The 17,634-nt window shown below is 37.8% G+C and overlaps 1 protein-coding gene across 2 annotated transcripts in view; it reads left to right on the top strand.

Annotated features, from left to right (window-relative positions):
• The window catches only part of LOC145978836 (solute carrier family 7 member 14-like), a 782,606-nt gene that overhangs the window by 330,655 nt on the left and 434,317 nt on the right, over positions 1-17,634 (top strand). For both annotated transcript variants that reach the window (XM_083111714.1, XM_083111715.1), the window contains exon 2: positions 2,283-2,424. In XM_083111714.1, the coding sequence (XP_082967840.1) occupies positions 2,284-2,424 (141 nt within the window). In that variant the 5' untranslated portion in view covers position 2,283. The remainder of the gene's footprint in view (positions 1-2,282; positions 2,425-17,634) is intronic.

Genomic DNA, 17,634 nt, shown 5'->3' with positions numbered 1-17,634 from the left:
CAAGGAGATACCAAAAAAGACACGTGCCCAACCCTCAGCTGGCAAGGTGAATCCCACAGTGTTTGTTGTGGGATCAGAAGTGAGGGGTGTTGACAAATTTGCTGGTAAAGGGGGACCACAATGCCCGTGACATATTATGTCTCGTTGCTGGTGAAATTACGGAATGTCACCAAAAAAGATAGGAGCTGTATGCTTTCCGAAGGTGTCCATTCATTGGAAGACAGTCCTCCTGTTTACAATGAAAATGTTGCTTAAAGGAAAGCTCGCTCCTATGGCTATGGGATTCTACCCGATTCGCCTTATTTTCAGACATGGCAGTATCTGATTTTAATTTCTTTACCTTCATGAAATGAAAAACTCAATATGCTGACCAAGGCAGTAATTTATTTTCTTATAAAACATAAACTAAACGTAACGTTTCAACCTTCTAGCAAGATCTTCTTCAGACTCTGCACCAAGTACAAATGTAACAAGATACAAAAACAGGACGGTATATATACACAAACATTACTCCCCTCCAGACTATTAGAAACTTGTTCTGGAAAATTCTAGCAGGTGGCTTCCCCTTGTCAACTGTACTTTCACCTAAAAGGCTAAACATATTTACTTCCATCTAGAATGTGGAAGACCACAGAAAAGATATGCAAAGTGCTTAGGAAAGCGGGCATTAAAACTTGCAGGAAGGGATGGAGAAGCATCTTAAGAATAGCGAAGAATGCAAACAAGAAAAAGGAAAACAGAGAAGAGAAAGAGGAAGGGATTATCTACGAAGTGAAATGTAAAGAATGTCAGAGCGTGTACATAGGAGAAACGAAAAACAGGCTGAAAGAGATGTTGAAACAACATAGGGATGATGTACGACTTAAGAGAGAGAGAAATGCGATATTTAAACACACGAGAGAAACAGGACATGACATAGAGTAGGATGAGGCTAAGCAGATAGGAAGGGAGAAGAGAATACTAGTGAGAAAATGGAAGGAGGCCAAGGAAATAGAGAAGAAAGGTGAAGAAGACACAATGAACTGGAATGGGGGACTGAAGTTAAACAAAGAATTGAAGAAAGTGTTAGAAAGAGATGAGAAGACAAGAGAGAAAGTGAAGAGAAGAAGGAAGAAGAATGAAGGAAAATGAGCGTGAAATAAAGCTAGATGGAATAAATATGTTTAGCCTTTTAGGTGAACGTACAGTTGATAAGGGGAAGCCACCTGCTAGAATGTTCCAGAACAACTTTCTAATAGTCTGGAGGAGAGTAATGTTTGAGTATATATACCGTCCTGTTTTTGTATCTTGTTACATTTGTACTTGGTGCAGAGTCTGAACAAGACCTTGCTAGAAGGTTGAAACGTTACGTTTAGTTTATGTTTTATAATAAAATAAATTACTGCCTTGGTCAGCATATTGAGTTTTTCATATCATGGAAACAAGGCTTAATGGTGTTATAACCTTCATGAAGTGCATTGCAAAAGGCAGACACTTCCCAGATGATGACACACTAATTAATAAGATGCTGCCCCGTATTTACCCCAAAACGGCTGAATTCCATTAGAACGGTCTGTCCAGCTGCATAAAATAATGGGAAAAGTGTGTGACTGGGTGGCAGCTATGTGGAGAAGGACTGATAAGTGTGCATACTTTGGTGCCCCTCCCCCCCCCCAGCCTGTGGTAAGTGGGTCAGGGGAAATATTTTTTTATGGCAGAGTCGGTCTCGTTAAAAATTAGGAAATATATCGAAAAGGAAGACGTGTCTCTTTGTAGCAGTACTCTGTCCTAACACGTATTGTATCCAAATCTTCGGAAATTGGACAACTGTTACAACAGATAATGTGCATTTTCCATGTTTCGTTCATTAGAATAGTGTTAGGAATTTGTTATTCGTTTATAAAAAAAAATCTGTTACTCTGTTTGTAAATGTGACCGATATGGATCAGGAATCATATTCTATCTTGAATTTCAAAGTAATGAACTTCTGTTTGTTTACGTCTTGCGAAATATTTCGATTTGAAAATTATTTTTGTGTACTTTGTTACCATTCCACAAGTAAAATACTATTTAGATGAGATAATATGAAAATAATTTCTATGTTTGTCAATTTACGAAACATTTGATACATTTTCTATTAATTCTGTCTCTGGAAGTGGCATGTTGCTTGCATTTTTGCTGTAGCGTTCCCATTTGCTTCTGTCAACATTTCTCTTAATATACGTGTTTTAAGATAATGTTTTAGGCCATTCCAAAAATAATGTTTTCTTAAAATATTGTTTTCAACATTTGTGTTTTTTCAGTATGAAGATCGGACTGTTCCCAATAAACAGAGAGAATTTTAAGCGAGATGGGCTGGCACTGTTCAACAGACTCATTAGGACGAAGAATGTGGAAATGCTGCAGGAGGAAGGGGAGGTAGCGGGGGAGAAGCTCAAACTAAAGGTAAGATCTGCTTTGTTTCCTTACTCGAGATAAATGTCACTGGCCACACACACGCACGTGAGTGCGTGCGTGTGTATGTGTAGTATCCGAAACCATTTTGAACGGAATAGTGCAACTTCAGGTACTTAATTTTTCTTCTGCATTTCGAGATTGATACACAAAACGCTGTGATTCCAACATGATGGTCTTCGCAATTGTGTATTAACACTAATAACACTGATCATGTGTGTGTGTGTGTGTGTGGAGGGGAGAGGGTTGTACGTACGAATAGTTCAGTGTGATTACATTTCAATTCTGAGACGCCGGAGCTAAGGAGTGTGAAAGAGGAGATTCCTCTTCCCCAGTGAAGTCAAAATTGCAACGATTGTAAAGTCCCACAAAATTACAATGTCCTTACTTAAGATACACAGTACGAAAAGCCAAAAGCCAAAAAGAAATGCATCAATTTCACAGCTCCCAGGCTGTACTCAGTCGTTACAGTTCTCCACTAAAATCACTACTCGACTATATAATCAATATAAGGAACCATATAACCATATAGACAATTTTCATTTTAAGCCTACGTAACACATATCCACATATTGACCAAATTTACGTTTCCACAACTCACTAGTGTACCTTTTCGAGGCTTATATTCTAGGATCCAGCCTATATACTGCATAAATCTTCAGGTTCAGAATTTTGTATTTCATATCCATAGTGGTTACAGAAGAACTTAATTTTAGTTGCGGCTTGACCTACATATTTTCAAAATTGAGGATTTGCTTAATGAATTTGATTTATATTTTGAACCAGGTCTAAAGGCATAATATCGAAGTCGATAAATTTGAAAGCGACATCTAGTTTTAGCTTCATGTACTTTTCCGTCCTTTTATGAAAGAGATAATAGGAAAATGGCGGATCATCTGATGAATCTGCCTTATCTTTTGATTCAGTTTGTCTTAATTTAGATTTCGAATCCAAATCGTGATATTCGAAGTCAATAGATCTGAAAAATATTTCCAAATTTTACTTCGAGTATTTTTTCCATCCCTCTTGTAAATTTATAAAAATAAACATAATCCATATTTAGATTCAACTGGTCACAAGTTTGCTCGTACCGAAAGTCTTAAGTGTAGGATTTTAGGACCGGAAAATTCCCAAAAAATTACTATGGAACACAACTCACGTGTATGGTACGGTATTGGTTACAGATTGGCAATATAATTATTTGTAATGTAATGGGTAATCTGAGGTAAAATTAAGATGGTGGACGATAAAAGTATTTCCATTTTGTTACACACGTTATTCATCGATATACGAATTACTTCAAATATCACTAGAATATATTAGGAGTGTATTTTTGATGTTTCTAAATATAATGCGTAGCTTTAGAAGATAGTGAAGATAAATGTATCAATAATATAGGTGTAATAATTAATGTGGTAAGGCAAAGCTAATCGTAGATGGCAGTCATATGCTTCAGACAGACAACTGTTTTCTACGTATGTGGATTCAGATGCTAGACGTGCTGTTATTATATTGCAGGTTTAACTTAAATTTAACTTAAATTTAACTTGAAATAATAGCTATGTTCGACCACGATAGACGAATAACCAGTAGTTTAAAACTAGGAAATTTTAAAAAATGATCGTTGACCACTGAAAAGATAACGGGACATGAAACGCATGGCATTCGCTTGCGTAACTTGCGTCACAATTTTTATAATTTAAGTGCCACAATAATTCCGCATAATTGCACTCTGTTTTCATATTGTAGTTGTTAGAAATTGGCGTTTGGATATACGGTGTTGCACTTTTCGAGATGGTTGGTAAAAATGGTCCTATGTTTTACATACAAATTTATCGATAGAAATAATTATTTTTTTAAAAAAATATTATATTCTGGTTTACGTTTCGCAATCTCTAGGGCGTTTATATTTACGGTAATCATAATTTGAAAATGTTCTAACGGAGAATATAAAATTACAAAGCAAAGTGTATGTTCAATACAAAAAAGCATATGTTAACATTAAATTATTTGAGAGGGCATAGTGTGCGACAATTAGTACATTTCATGGATTACTGGGAATCTCTATTTCCGGCACCCGCCTGTTGTATTACACATTTATTTATTTAAGTATTGGATAATACTGCTTAAAACAGCATTCAAGCCAAATACAGCAGAACATTCCAATAGATAAATGACATACACAATAGGCTATATAAATAAATAAGTTTACTAAATGATAAAAAATAATTACAATTTTTTTTAAAATTAAAAATTACAATACAATCACTTATACTAAAACACACGTTGGTAGTAAAATTACACATTATATTTTAATAATAAATTGTGAGTTATTTATTTATTTATTTATTGAAATTTCCAGTACAGCAGACGCCATTTTAAACCAGAAAGAAACAACAATAAAACAATAGACTAACATTAAAAACAAAAGAACGGATAACATAAAATAAACAAAAATAAAATAAGCCAAAAAAAGGACCAAGGTAAAAAGATCAGTTTCACAAATGCATTACTTATGTACAATTTTTTCTGTGTTGCTGATAAAAAATGAATATGAAGTGAATATATCTATTTGGTTTGAAATTATATTGAACTGATTCGGTAGCCTATGGAATAGTGATCGTTGTATGAGTGAGAGCCTGGGAGTTGTAGTGTGGAAAGTTTCCTTGCTCCGTGTTTTATGTGTAGGCACTCTGAGGGAGAGTTCGTGGAGTGGGATGCTGCATCTTAAGTTTCCATTTATAATCTTATATAGCAATTTCATATCTGCAATGTATCTACGAGTTTCTGGAGTATTAATATGCAGTTTTACAAGAAGATCTCTCTTAGGCAGGTGTCTTAGGGCAGGCACTCTATATCGAACGATGGAGAGGAAAAAGCTGAGAACACTGTCGATCTTGGAGGTATGAGAATGGACAGCCATGTTCCATTTTGGTGAACAATATTCTAGAATGGGGGACACAAATATCTTGAAGTAAATGGAAAGTGCTTTCGGGTTATTTATTTCGGTGAATCTGTAAAGTAGGCCTAGCATACGCATTGCCTTTTTTGTGATGGTTGATATGTGATTATCGAAATTTAGTTTTGAATCTATGAGGATACCTAGATCTCGGTGTTGCGCTTCTTTTGCTAGAGGGAGGTCGGTGAGTGTATAATTGCCTTCAAGAATGTTTTGTTTCAATGAAATTGTTATGTATGAGCATTTAGAAGGGTTTGTGGACAGTTTCCATCGCTTACACCATTCAGAGAATCTGTTAATGTCATTTTGGAGAATTTGCATGTCTGATGGCTGTTTTATTTCTCTCATAATCTTGCAATCATCGGCAAACATTAGAATTGTGCTTGAGATGGGGGAATTAAAGAGGTCTGTGAGATCATCCAGATATAATACAAATAACAAAGGGCCAAGAACGCTTCCTTGCGGCACACCAGATATAACAGGAAGCCAGTTTGAATGAGTTCCAGAAAGTATAACGCGTTGTTGTCTATTTCTTAGATAGTCTTTCACTAATTTTAACGTGTTTCCAGTGATGTTAAATCTGTTAGATAATTTATGCAGTAAATAGTGGTGATCCACTGAATCAAAAGCTTTGGACAGATCAAAGTAAACAACATCTAACTGATTACGATTAGTAATTGCGTTTATGGCGCAGGATTGCATACAAGACAGATTGGTAAGGCATGAAGAATTTGGAAGAAAGCCGTGTTGTGCTGGGTTAATGTAAGGGGATGTGAATTTCAGAAGTCTTTTTTTTAGAATTTTTTCACAGACAATAGCAAGTGTGGAAAGGAGAGAAATGGGCCTATAACATGTAGTATCGTTAGCATTTCCAGATTTAAAAATAGGAATGATATTTGCTTTCTTCCATTGAGTGGGAAAGCAGCCTTCAAAGAAGCACCTATGGTATAACATTGCAAGAGGAGTAGCTAGTGAGTGAGCTGTTTTTTGTAGGAAAATAGTAGGAATATTGTCTGGTCCAGATGCTCGGTGAGAAGAAAAGGAGGTAAGGAAGTGCAAGACTTCTCCTGGTTCTGTAAAGACGGTAGAAAGAAAGTGAGAGCAGATAGATTTGATAGGCGGGTGATCTAAAACATCATTTGAAACAAAATTATTTTGAAATGTTAGATTGAATAGTTCAGCTCTATCATTACCAACAGCTGAAATGTCATTGTGTGTTACTTCTAATGGGGTGCGCTTGGCTTGTCTTCGTGAATTTATTAATGTCCAGAATCTCTTTGAATTAGTAAGGAGTTCGTTTGTGACTGTGTTGACATATTCGGTGTATTTCTGTTTCATAAGGTCTTTACTATGCTTTCGAAGTGCTTTGAAAGTGTTGTGTGTGTGGGGATTGGGGAAACGTTTCCACAGTTGCCATGCTCTCTTTTTGTTAAGTAACAGATGCTGCAACTCTTTATCAAACCAAGGGGGGAACTTTTTACTTTTCATTGTTTTATGTGGCACATAGTCCTGAATTAGGGCATGAATCACGTCCGTAAACAGTTCAACAGCCTCGGTCACGGTCCCTTCGGAGAGCAGGTTCCAATTGAAAAGGTCAATGGCTCGACAGACGGTGTCCCATGGCGTTTTCTTCCACAAAGGAGTCTTATGCCTGGGGGGTGCAGAAGGGGAGCTTCGCGCTTTCACTGGAATTTCGAAAATAGCACAAAGCGACTCGTGGTCTGACTGAACGAGATTCAACGAGGGTGTGACCTCACAGTTTTCAAAAGAGGAGAGAATGTAATCAAGGTTTTTGTCCTTTCTGGTGTTGTGCATATTGTGCTGAAGAAGACCTAGTCCATGAATAAAATTGTCTATGAACCAGTCTTCGTCTCCAGTGGTTGGTATGCCATTTACAGGATTATTCCACTTTATATGCATATTAAAATCCCCACACAAAATAACTTCGTGGCTGGATAGAGCTGCCAGAGTAGATTCATAGCAACACTCTAAGAGTTCTTTGGGACTCCGCCTATGAGGCCGATAGAAACAACCTACAAGCATTTTTCTATGGTGGTTTGTACTTACTTCAACCCAGAGTAATTCGCAGCCTCGTTGTAAATCCAGTCGTATCTTGCTGGGCCACTTCTTGTTCACACACACCATAACACCACCACCCCCACGCATTTCACGATCTTTGCGATAAACATTGGACTGCTCATATAGCGGAATTTCAGCACACGAGATATCAGAATTGAGCCATGACTCACTAAAGCACACACAGTCGTATTCCGAGAACTCAGCCGTCATTAGTTCACAGTCCAAAAACTTATTTTTTAGGCACTGCACGTTTTGATAGTAAAGGTGAAATGCACTATCACTTGATTTTGTTATCCCTGTAGACGTCCCTGGTCCAGGTTGAAGTTCGACGTCTCCATGGAGCAATAGCAAGAGGAAGAGGTGCTGGAGCACGCACTTCCTGGCGGAGGTCCCGGGCGAGGTTTTCCTCGAGGCGCCCTTGCACGCGCTCGCCCCTCGAACAGCACAAAGCGTTGGGAAAGCACTCAGAGTTTTCAAATAACTGTCATAGAACAGATCTTCACATATGTTCTCATCGTTAACTGCAATTTCACAAGGCGGAAAACACTTTTTCACTACGCAGATTCGTACTAGCACAAGCGTAAAACAGATAAAGAGCAGAGCTACAAATTTCGCACGGCCTGCATTCGGCGCCATCTTGGACAGTTGGCCTCCAACGGATTATGATCGTATTGTGATATAAGAAAATTAATATAACTACTATTTCTAAAGTGGTAACTGGCAGAAATTGCAAAGGAGTTATTTCTGAGTACGTAGTGACGAGTCTTTATAGTGATTTGTATAATAAGTAGGGAATATCAAGTTCTTTATTAATTAATTTGTTCGCAAATACAATTGAAATCATTAGCATTTCTTCTATCCAAAAAGCACGAAATATTAAATTCGTATAACACATTGTTAGAGTCAGAATAAAATCTAAAAGTCTGAATTTAAAGCACAAAAAATAAATAAATATTTTCTGTACATTTTCGAGCTTGATTTTCATTATTATTCGCAGTCAGAAAAGAACTTAATGAATTTGATTTATATTTTGAACCAGGTATTAAAAGGTAGTGTAGAATCTAATTTTTTGTATGGCAATCTACGGCAGCTGCGCTTTACATAATATATATATATATATATATATATATATATATATATATATATTTAAAATTTACTTTTAATAGAAATCTAATCATATTGTATTACTTTCATTAAAACTATAAATTGTAACTATTGCTACCTCACTCTGTGACAGACATTCCCAGTGGAATTCAGTACCCGTAAATTAGTAGAGTACTGGAAGTGGATTTAGTTTATTATTTCTCCACGATCGCTTTGATTTAATTTAGAGGGAAAGCATTTGTACGATGTTTAGTGAAGGAAGTTGTGAATGACTGACGTAAAAAAATAACACAAATTACATTTAAAATAGAAGCTTAACTTCTTTGCAATAACGAACTTATGAAATAAATTATACAAATAAATCTGAATACAAAATTATGTACAAAAATGCAGGCCTGACATGATTTGAATTCAGTGGAAACATCTAAACAAAACATGAAAGGGTTGCTAGTCCCCATGAGATTAACGCAGACTAATTGTGGTGAAAGTAGAGGATTGCGCGAACACTGCATCGCCGATTGTATTGTTCCCCTGCCATTTCGATACGGCGCAGTTCGCGTGAATGCCGCCCTTCCTGTCTCTCCCGGTCGCCATAAGGGCATTATTCCAAAGCCCCCCAGGCGTCGCTAGTGGGATATTGAAACGCATAATTCTCAGCGCAGGACCGAAATAATGGCTTCCTTTTCTCTTGACATTCAAGAGTCTTGCGGCGGATGAATTGAGGGACAAAAATGCTTCCGGCGTTGCTGAACACACGACGCACAAAAGGCTGCCGGAAATTTCATCCTCTGGAGGGATCTGGGCTGGAAGTTCACAATTTAGGACGGCATATTATGGTTTCTGCCTGAGTGAGGTTTCGTGGCCTTCGCGTGGGTGCAAAACACGAGGCTCATAAAATTCCCTTTGCGGGGAAAGGTCTCGGATCATGAGAATTGAAGATTTACCCAATATCACCTTCAAAAGTCCACTCAATACGTGTCTCTATCCCCTGAAGGCAAGAAATATTTTAATGTATATTCACTTTTCGAGGGAATATAACAAAATAGGAAAACAACTAAATTGCGAGGTGAAGTCAAAAAGTTAATTGAACGGGCTCAGGACTTTTTGTTGAAAGGCCGTTTCACAGTCGCAGTAACGTTTTCAAGATGGCATGAACATTTAATCTGTTAATAGTTTTCTGAGTTGCAATAAGCGCTCATATTGGAACCCAGGTAGCTTCTTTTTTGTACGAACATAAATGTAGCACTCCTAAATTAATTACCAATTGCATAAAGTGTAAGCAGATGCACAACCACAAGTTTTGTCGGGAGGAGGAGAGCAAGTACCAATCACCACTATAGATGTCAATCTAATATTAAAGTAGGATAACATAGGGTGTAGCGGGTCACTTTTGAAATTCTCTCTCCCTACCACGAAACGAAATGAACTCAAGGAACTGCTCTGATCTGCCTGTGAAGTCTAGAACTTGTAGTCTCTGTTGAGTGTAGAAACTACAAAGAAATAGTGTAGCTGAAAATTACAGAAAATGATCGAGTTAAAGGCAAATAGAGGGATAAAACTGTTTTAAAAGCAGGTATGTGTATTTATTATCGTTTCACTGTTCTATATGCAATATTTGAAGGACCATTGTGCATAACATGGTATTTGGTTGTTGTAGAAGACGTTATGAGATTTCCCGCCATTTGTGTTGCCGTTACAGTATATCCAACTGATGAACAGAAAAATGTTGCTATTGGGGGTGAATAGGGTCACAAAAAGCGGGCGCTACTTTTTAAAAGGAAATAAATACCATGCAGAATATTCTGCCGGTTTCTCCAATGGTTCGTTGATTTCTATAACTGATTCTGGATGGATCAAAGAAAATGCCTTCCCCCTCTTTGGACCCATCGCGTTCCTGTATCCTGTTTGCTTCTTTTGGATGGCCATGCGTAACACACGAACGTAAACGCTTTGATGGTTTGTGAAAAACGACATACGTATGATATGTCTGCCAAGTTATACCACACATCGACTTTAGCCTTTGGATCGTTCGTTTTTTAAGCCTCTAAAATCCTATTATTTCTACGAGGGGCTTGAGAAAAATAAATTATCACGCATTTGGAGATATTTTCAAGTAGCATGGCTGAGGGCAGCAACTCCGGCGATTACAAAAAGTGGTTTCCGTTGCACAAGTGTTTATCCTCTGAATGAACAAAGTATGTCAGAGCATAAGATTATCCCTACCACATCCCCAGGTTCCCAAACACCCACATTACTGCCAGAATAGGTAGAAGGGAATACTGCTCGTGGCTCAGGCGTCGTATCCTAATTCTTCTGTTTCGTCAACATCAAAGACCTTCCATGAACTGCCGTCTCCAGTAAACAAGGCACCAGCGCATTACCATCCCACAATATAGCAGAAAGCATTCCCTAAAAACATCCAAGACGTCCAAGCCAAAACGGAGTTTGAGAGGAATTTGGAGCAAAAGAAAGTTCTAGCTGCAACATGTAACAAGGGTCCGTAAGGTCTCATCATCATCGTCATGTTCAGGGTCGGAAGAGGTCAGTGATGTAAGAAACTATACCGTTTGCGTGTTCTACAATGTGAAATTCAACGCTCCTATTTCTGTGAAACAGGGTGATTGAGTACAGTGCCAAAGGAAATCCAAGGAGGGGTGTCACGAGGAACGTATGGGTGCACGAGGAAGAAACAAATGTTTGTGATAAAAAATTGGATCAATAGATAAGATCCTACTCTCTGAACATTTTGTATTTCGAGTTAAAGATTAATATTGCATATTTCAATTTTAGGTAACTGACCTGTTTCACCCTGAGATGTGACCCGATTCATCCAGAACTCTTAAGTATGAGTAGGATCATACAGAGTTGTAGTCAAAATGCTGTGGGCAACTTAAAAAATGTTAGTTATTGACAATTATAATTCAAGGATGCCTTTGTTACTGTATTCCGGACAACTTGAAATATTAATTAAATTATAGGAAATATTTACTTGTTTGAATTTTTTACTCGATTCACCCTAAGTTGCCCAACACAGGTACTTGTGTAAAAATCAAAATCTTAGTTTCCACATGGTTCCTTTGCAATGGATGTTTGATTCGTGGTTTCCAATCGGAATATGTTTTCAACAGTAAAAGTGTAAGCAGAACCAGACTTTCGTATTTCCGTACTTTTTTAGTCTTAATCCTTATTAGATGGGCTACACAAATTATTCTGTTTAATGTTTCAATTATGTCGCTGGCTTTACCGTAATTTATAAAATAATCTTCAAAAAGTAAAATTTTTAAGTACCTTTCAAAGTTTTTACCTTATAACTTTCGAACAAATTAAATGACAAGAGATTGTTTCGAATAAAAGTTGTCGCCTATTTTATAAGCTATAATGTATTTTAATGAAGGGTACACCATAGAATGTGTCTCCAAATGAAGGATAGTACCAACAAAATGCTTCTTTACCACAGTCCGGGAGTCAAGTCCGGAATCATTGACTTTTATAATAGAGCAAGAAATTTGGTAGAATTAATTGTTGTATCACTTAAGATGTTTGTTAGAAGACTAACGACTAGGAAGACGAACTGAACCCTTAACATACGATTTTTTATATTTATAAATTTACCTTAAATAATATTTTTAAAGGAAATACATTTTATATATCTACAACGTAATTTGATTTCTGAAAGTAGGAGTTATTGAAATTTATACAGTATTAAATTGTTTTATTACTTGAAACAAGATACATATTCATTGTAATTAATGATACGAAAATACTGAAATTTGTTTTACAAAATATTTTGATATGAATTTCTCACTATATCGGTTTCCTTTCTGATCAGGTCTTCAATTCAAATCCTACATTTGAATAATGTAGTAGTACAGGCAAGATTTTCCACTCAACACCAAGCACCTATACACTATCCAGGGAATCTCTTGAGCAAAGCCACGCATAACGGTAGAGAAGGCGAGAAAGCGAGAGGGCGGAGCAAAGCAGAATACGCTGATGCAAACAGCTCGTAAATGCAGTCCCTTTTCCCCCTCCACGCAATCCTGTTTTCTCGCAAGTTTTCATTGGTCGAGCGCTCTCGAGTTACTACTTGCGCAGAGACTTACATTCGTTCGCTTGATACGTAGATTCCAAGGACAGAGTATGGTACCTCGTGCTTGGTTATACTAGTATTGAGCGTGAAAAACCCACTGCAGATTGCACAGAGATTTGAGGTATAAAGATAAGTTTATTTCATGAAGGTTCTTTCCCAGGTGAACAGTGTGTCTCATTGAAGTTGTCACACTGAGAGTTTTGGGCTTTTTTAATTCCTTACTTGCCCTATATTGAGTCAGCTTTTGCTTTAGAGTGCACACTTTGAAGTCTGATAAGCACTTATAGTAGTTCATCACATGTCAAGCTTTACGAAATGAATCCCTTGTACCAAGTAAGAAGTACTTTTGGTTTGCTACAGAGTTTATATCAAGCTTCTTCCAACAAGAACACAACCATGCATTTTAAGACGGTCATTTCAACGTGGAGCCTCCCAATATGATGACTCTTTTATCGTCTCCATATAGTTGTGGCAGCCCAGAACCACTGAATCCAGTTCGATATTTTGAATATTTGTTCATCGCATGCAATAATTGGAAGTGCCCTGATTTGAGAAGATTTACGACTTTTAGAGTGACGTCAAACCCATGTCGTATCATTGCGACTTACTTAGGCATCTGGAAACAAAAGCAGCAGTTCTGTTGCATTACGTAGATCAGCTATGTTGCACAGTGTGATTGCTATCATCAGAGCTAATGCAGTTCATAACATGTCAACACCAGGCATTTTCTTTACTTCCAATTTGTTAACTCATCCGATCTTGAATGCTGAAAGGTTATGAGCTTAAATACCTCACTCACTCTGTAGCATTCTTAAACCCGAAAGTTTATGGCTGCAGCAAAAGAATCCTTCCATCTGTCCCTATCCTGGGAAAGAGCAATCCAATCTTTTCCATCTATACAGATTTCCTTTAGGTCCATCTCAATGTTATGCCTCCATTTTCATCTTGGCCTTCCTACAGGTCTCTTACCATCAGATTTCCTACCAAGAATACTGTATACTCTTCTTTCCTCTGCCATTCGTGCCACATGGCCTGTCCATCTAAGTTTTCTTCATTGATTTGGTGTTTTAAATCCACTTTATGCACAGTAAGGCTAATCGGGACTGAACCCGGAATCCCTTGATTACAAGACGACGACTCTACCACTGCACCATCGGGGAGGCCTCTCTATGTCTTCTTGATATAATTATTCTAATAATATCTGGATATGAATGCATATTATCTGGTTCTAAATTATATAACCTTCTCCAGTCACCTGTCTCCTCATCCCTTTTAGGTCCAAATATTTTTCTAAACATTTTATTTTCAAATAATCTTAATTTATGTTCCTCTTTTAATGTAACGGACCAAGTTTCACATCCATATAATACTACAGGGAAAATTACGGCTTTGTATATTTTAACTTTTAGTACCTTACGAGAGAATAAAAGTTTATGAAGTGTACTCGTTTTGACATTGATAGAATGGACTATTTTGATCCACATTTGTCAACATGAGGATGTTAGAATAATGAAATTTCTGTATCGTGAAAAAACCTAAGAACTTATAGTCATAGGGTTGTTATCTTTGTTGTAAATGGCCTTGTTGTCAACCAAGATCTGCTGATTTCTAATGGAGAAGTATAGAGCTACAGTGGTTCTTGGATACCTCAATAGCTGACAATACAATTTACTTGTGGGTGATAACTACAGAGTACAGCGCCTAGAATAACGTAGTGTGGAAAACGGCATGCTTCTGCGCTCTCAGGCTGGTTCCACTCGAAAATGATCCGCTAGAGGCGCTGGTGTTGACCCCGGTGCTTGGTGTTCGACTGCTTATAATGGAAGTAAATGGAGTTTTCGCTGCAACGTCTGATTCTTTTACATGAAGCATTTCTATGAATGTGATAATTGCTATGATATTTGGTACAGTGGTCGCGAAGATATTAACGAACATTCTAGACAGTCGACCACGTCCTGTTAGCGTCATACTTTCGTTAATAATACGGGAGAAAAATACGCGTGGAATATTCTTGGCAACTAAATTTTTGTGTATGAATTAGGTTCATTATTATTATCATCATCATCATCTCTTTTAAAGATATACACACTGAAGAAGCATTTGTATTTTGGATATTTACTGTATCTTTTCTTCCGCTTTAAACTAATCGCGGCGATGATGATAATGATGATTGCATGAAACAACAAGGGGAACCCCACAAACCTTTCTTAGTGCCATCGACATGAGTGTAAGGCAACTTTCAAACCAATGGGACAAGCGACACGGGATGTTCACACTGTCACACTAGTGACACACACTTCCAGACTGTAAAATAGCATTCATTGCACATGAGGGTCCAAACAGCTAACGACACGTTCATATGGCGTATTCGCGTGCTATTTGTTACTTCGGTCGGAAGGCTCCTTAAAGGAAGGGTGCTGAGACCGAAGCGACGCGCTACAGGTGACAAGGTAGGTCCCAACTAAGTGACAAGCGACATGGTGCCTTCAGTCTACTAGCAAGCGTTGCTTGCGAACAACAGATAGGCGACACGATAAACCGCACAATACAACAACAGATCTAGGCGACACGATAAGCCACACCTGTCGCTTTGTCGCTTCTGCGTCGCTCAAACTGGGCCATTTCCTCAATAGCTTGCAACATGTTGCCGTGGTTTGTTGTTCGCGCATACGCGATGCAATGAGTGTCTTGCTTTAGTGAGATTGCCCACCAAAGCGACAAGCGGCACGCGACACTTATCGCTTGAGGATTTCACCAACCGAACGCTGGCCTGTGCTTCCCGTCATGCCGCTAAGATGTGAAATGTTGCTCTTGATTGGCTCCTTTCCAAGCAACATGTGTCACTTCGGTATGAAAGTTGCCTTGGACCGAATGACCCGTGTCGCTTTGGTGTGAAATCCTCGTATCGTTTGTCGCGTGTCGCTTTGGTGTAAAATCTCCTTGAGGAAACGGTGCAGTCAGAGCTTTTGTCCCTACAGTTTGAAGGGCTGCATTGATTTCCGACTGCTCGCTTTCAAACGACATTTGTGGTTTGTCGCCTCGGTATGAAATATCTCTCAGGATGCTATTTATATTCTAATAACATAGAAAAATAAACTCTAATACACAGTCCAAGACCTGACGTCCGGAATCACATTACGATGTTTCTTCTTGTGTTACGCATGCTATTTATTTATTAATTTTATTTTACTTTTCTTTCCAAATTAATGCCATTTCGTGACTGCAAATCACTCCGCAAATATAACTGTTTCCATCAATTCACTTACCGCCTTTCTAGAGAAACAAATCTACACAATATATTCCAAAAACTAACAAAGCCGCATTACTTTCATAACAAAATTAGCACCTGTGTCGATCGCACTGCCATCTACTTGTCATCGTCTCGGGGAACCAGTTTCTTGGGTCGTTTTCCACACTACGTTATTCAAGGCGCTGTACTACAGAGAAATCATAAAATACGCCGCAAGTAAACAGTACACTCGACGTTCCAAGTGTTGAAAGGAAAATCTTGCTTCCATTACATCATGCGAATGTGAAGCATACGAGTTTGAAACCTGATCAAAGAAGTGAAACGAGCTTATGAAAAATTGAAGATTAAAATTGGTAAACGCTGTAAGTGCCACAATAATTCAAACACCGTTTTCCACGTTAAACTGTGAAATGTGCCATGCTTTATAATGTTTTATACGCCAGATGTGGCTGGTATCCCTCTAAGTAGTTCAAAGGGCGTGTAGAGAGGTCACTAGTGTGCACGTTCTTACGGGCTGATGTACGGAAGGATGCAATTTCCCAACATTCTCGCTTTTGGCACTTACAACGTTTACCACTTTTAGTCCTCAATTCATATCTAAATATTTTTCACTATTTTCGTGTCATTAATTACAATGAATATGTGTTTTTCTTTCAACCCATATTCAGAAACCAAAAAATTTTGTGTATAAGTTGTATTTGCTTTAAAAATATTATTTAGCTAAGGTAAATTTATAAATAAGAGAAATCGTATAGGCTATTAAAGTATAGGCTATCTAAAGTCTTCAAAATTCAGCTTTTACAGAATTCCCGACATTGACTTTCTTGTCCTTCATTGACTGGGCTATCAAATACACAGTGAAAGAGACATACGTAGAATGCAACTGTCAGTTATAGAGTTAACTGAGACAACGAACGAACTTTCATTTAAAACCTTTATCTCTTTAGAGCCTCCTTTTGAGCCAGGAAAACTTGAAAAGTGTATTTTATCGTGAATGTATGCAACCTTACTGTATACTATCACAATTGTCACTAACGTATTAAGTTTACAATTACGGCAAAGAATACATAAAATGTCAGGTATATGTCTAAATCAGTAGCATAGTAATATATATTGTGTTGGAGGTGAATTTTAAAATATTATACGTTATAGTTTAACAAACCCTCGAACAAGTTCTGAACATCTGCTATATGCCAAAATTTCATGTATGGTGTTTACTGATGAGCACTAGTACCCGTGGTCCATATTTATTTTGTGAGTCGACGATGACAGAAATTTTTTATCAGCATATCTTGCAAATATTTGCAGAGGCACAGTTAGCCGATTGTTTTAAGTTGGGTGTCCATCCTTCACAGTCGTATATTGGTTGTTGAATTGGATATGGATGACCGATTCCATGATCCACCTCCTACTCCCCAATTCCTGGATATTATGCCCTTAGAATTTTATTCGTGATGTACGTCAAGGATAAGGTTTAAGGCTGGGACCAAAATCCGTGACCTCGAAGAACTTCGTGATCATATACAGGCTGCCGTTGCTTCTGTCACGCATGGCATGGAGAACAAATGAAAGAAAATTGATTACCGACTAGACATATGTGTTAGGCATATGCTGTTGGGAAGGCGAATGAAACTAATGAAGAACTAAAATGGAACGGTGTGACTCGGTTCTTAGCGTATGCAGATGATGTAGACTTACTAAGGGATGACATAAATACAA

This window comes from Lepisma saccharinum, chromosome 25 (genome assembly GCF_977018435.1).
Source record: "Lepisma saccharinum chromosome 25, izLepSacc3.1, whole genome shotgun sequence".
Lineage (NCBI taxonomy): Eukaryota > Metazoa > Arthropoda > Insecta > Zygentoma > Lepismatidae > Lepisma > Lepisma saccharinum.
This window is presented reverse-complemented; position numbering and strand designations above follow the sequence as displayed.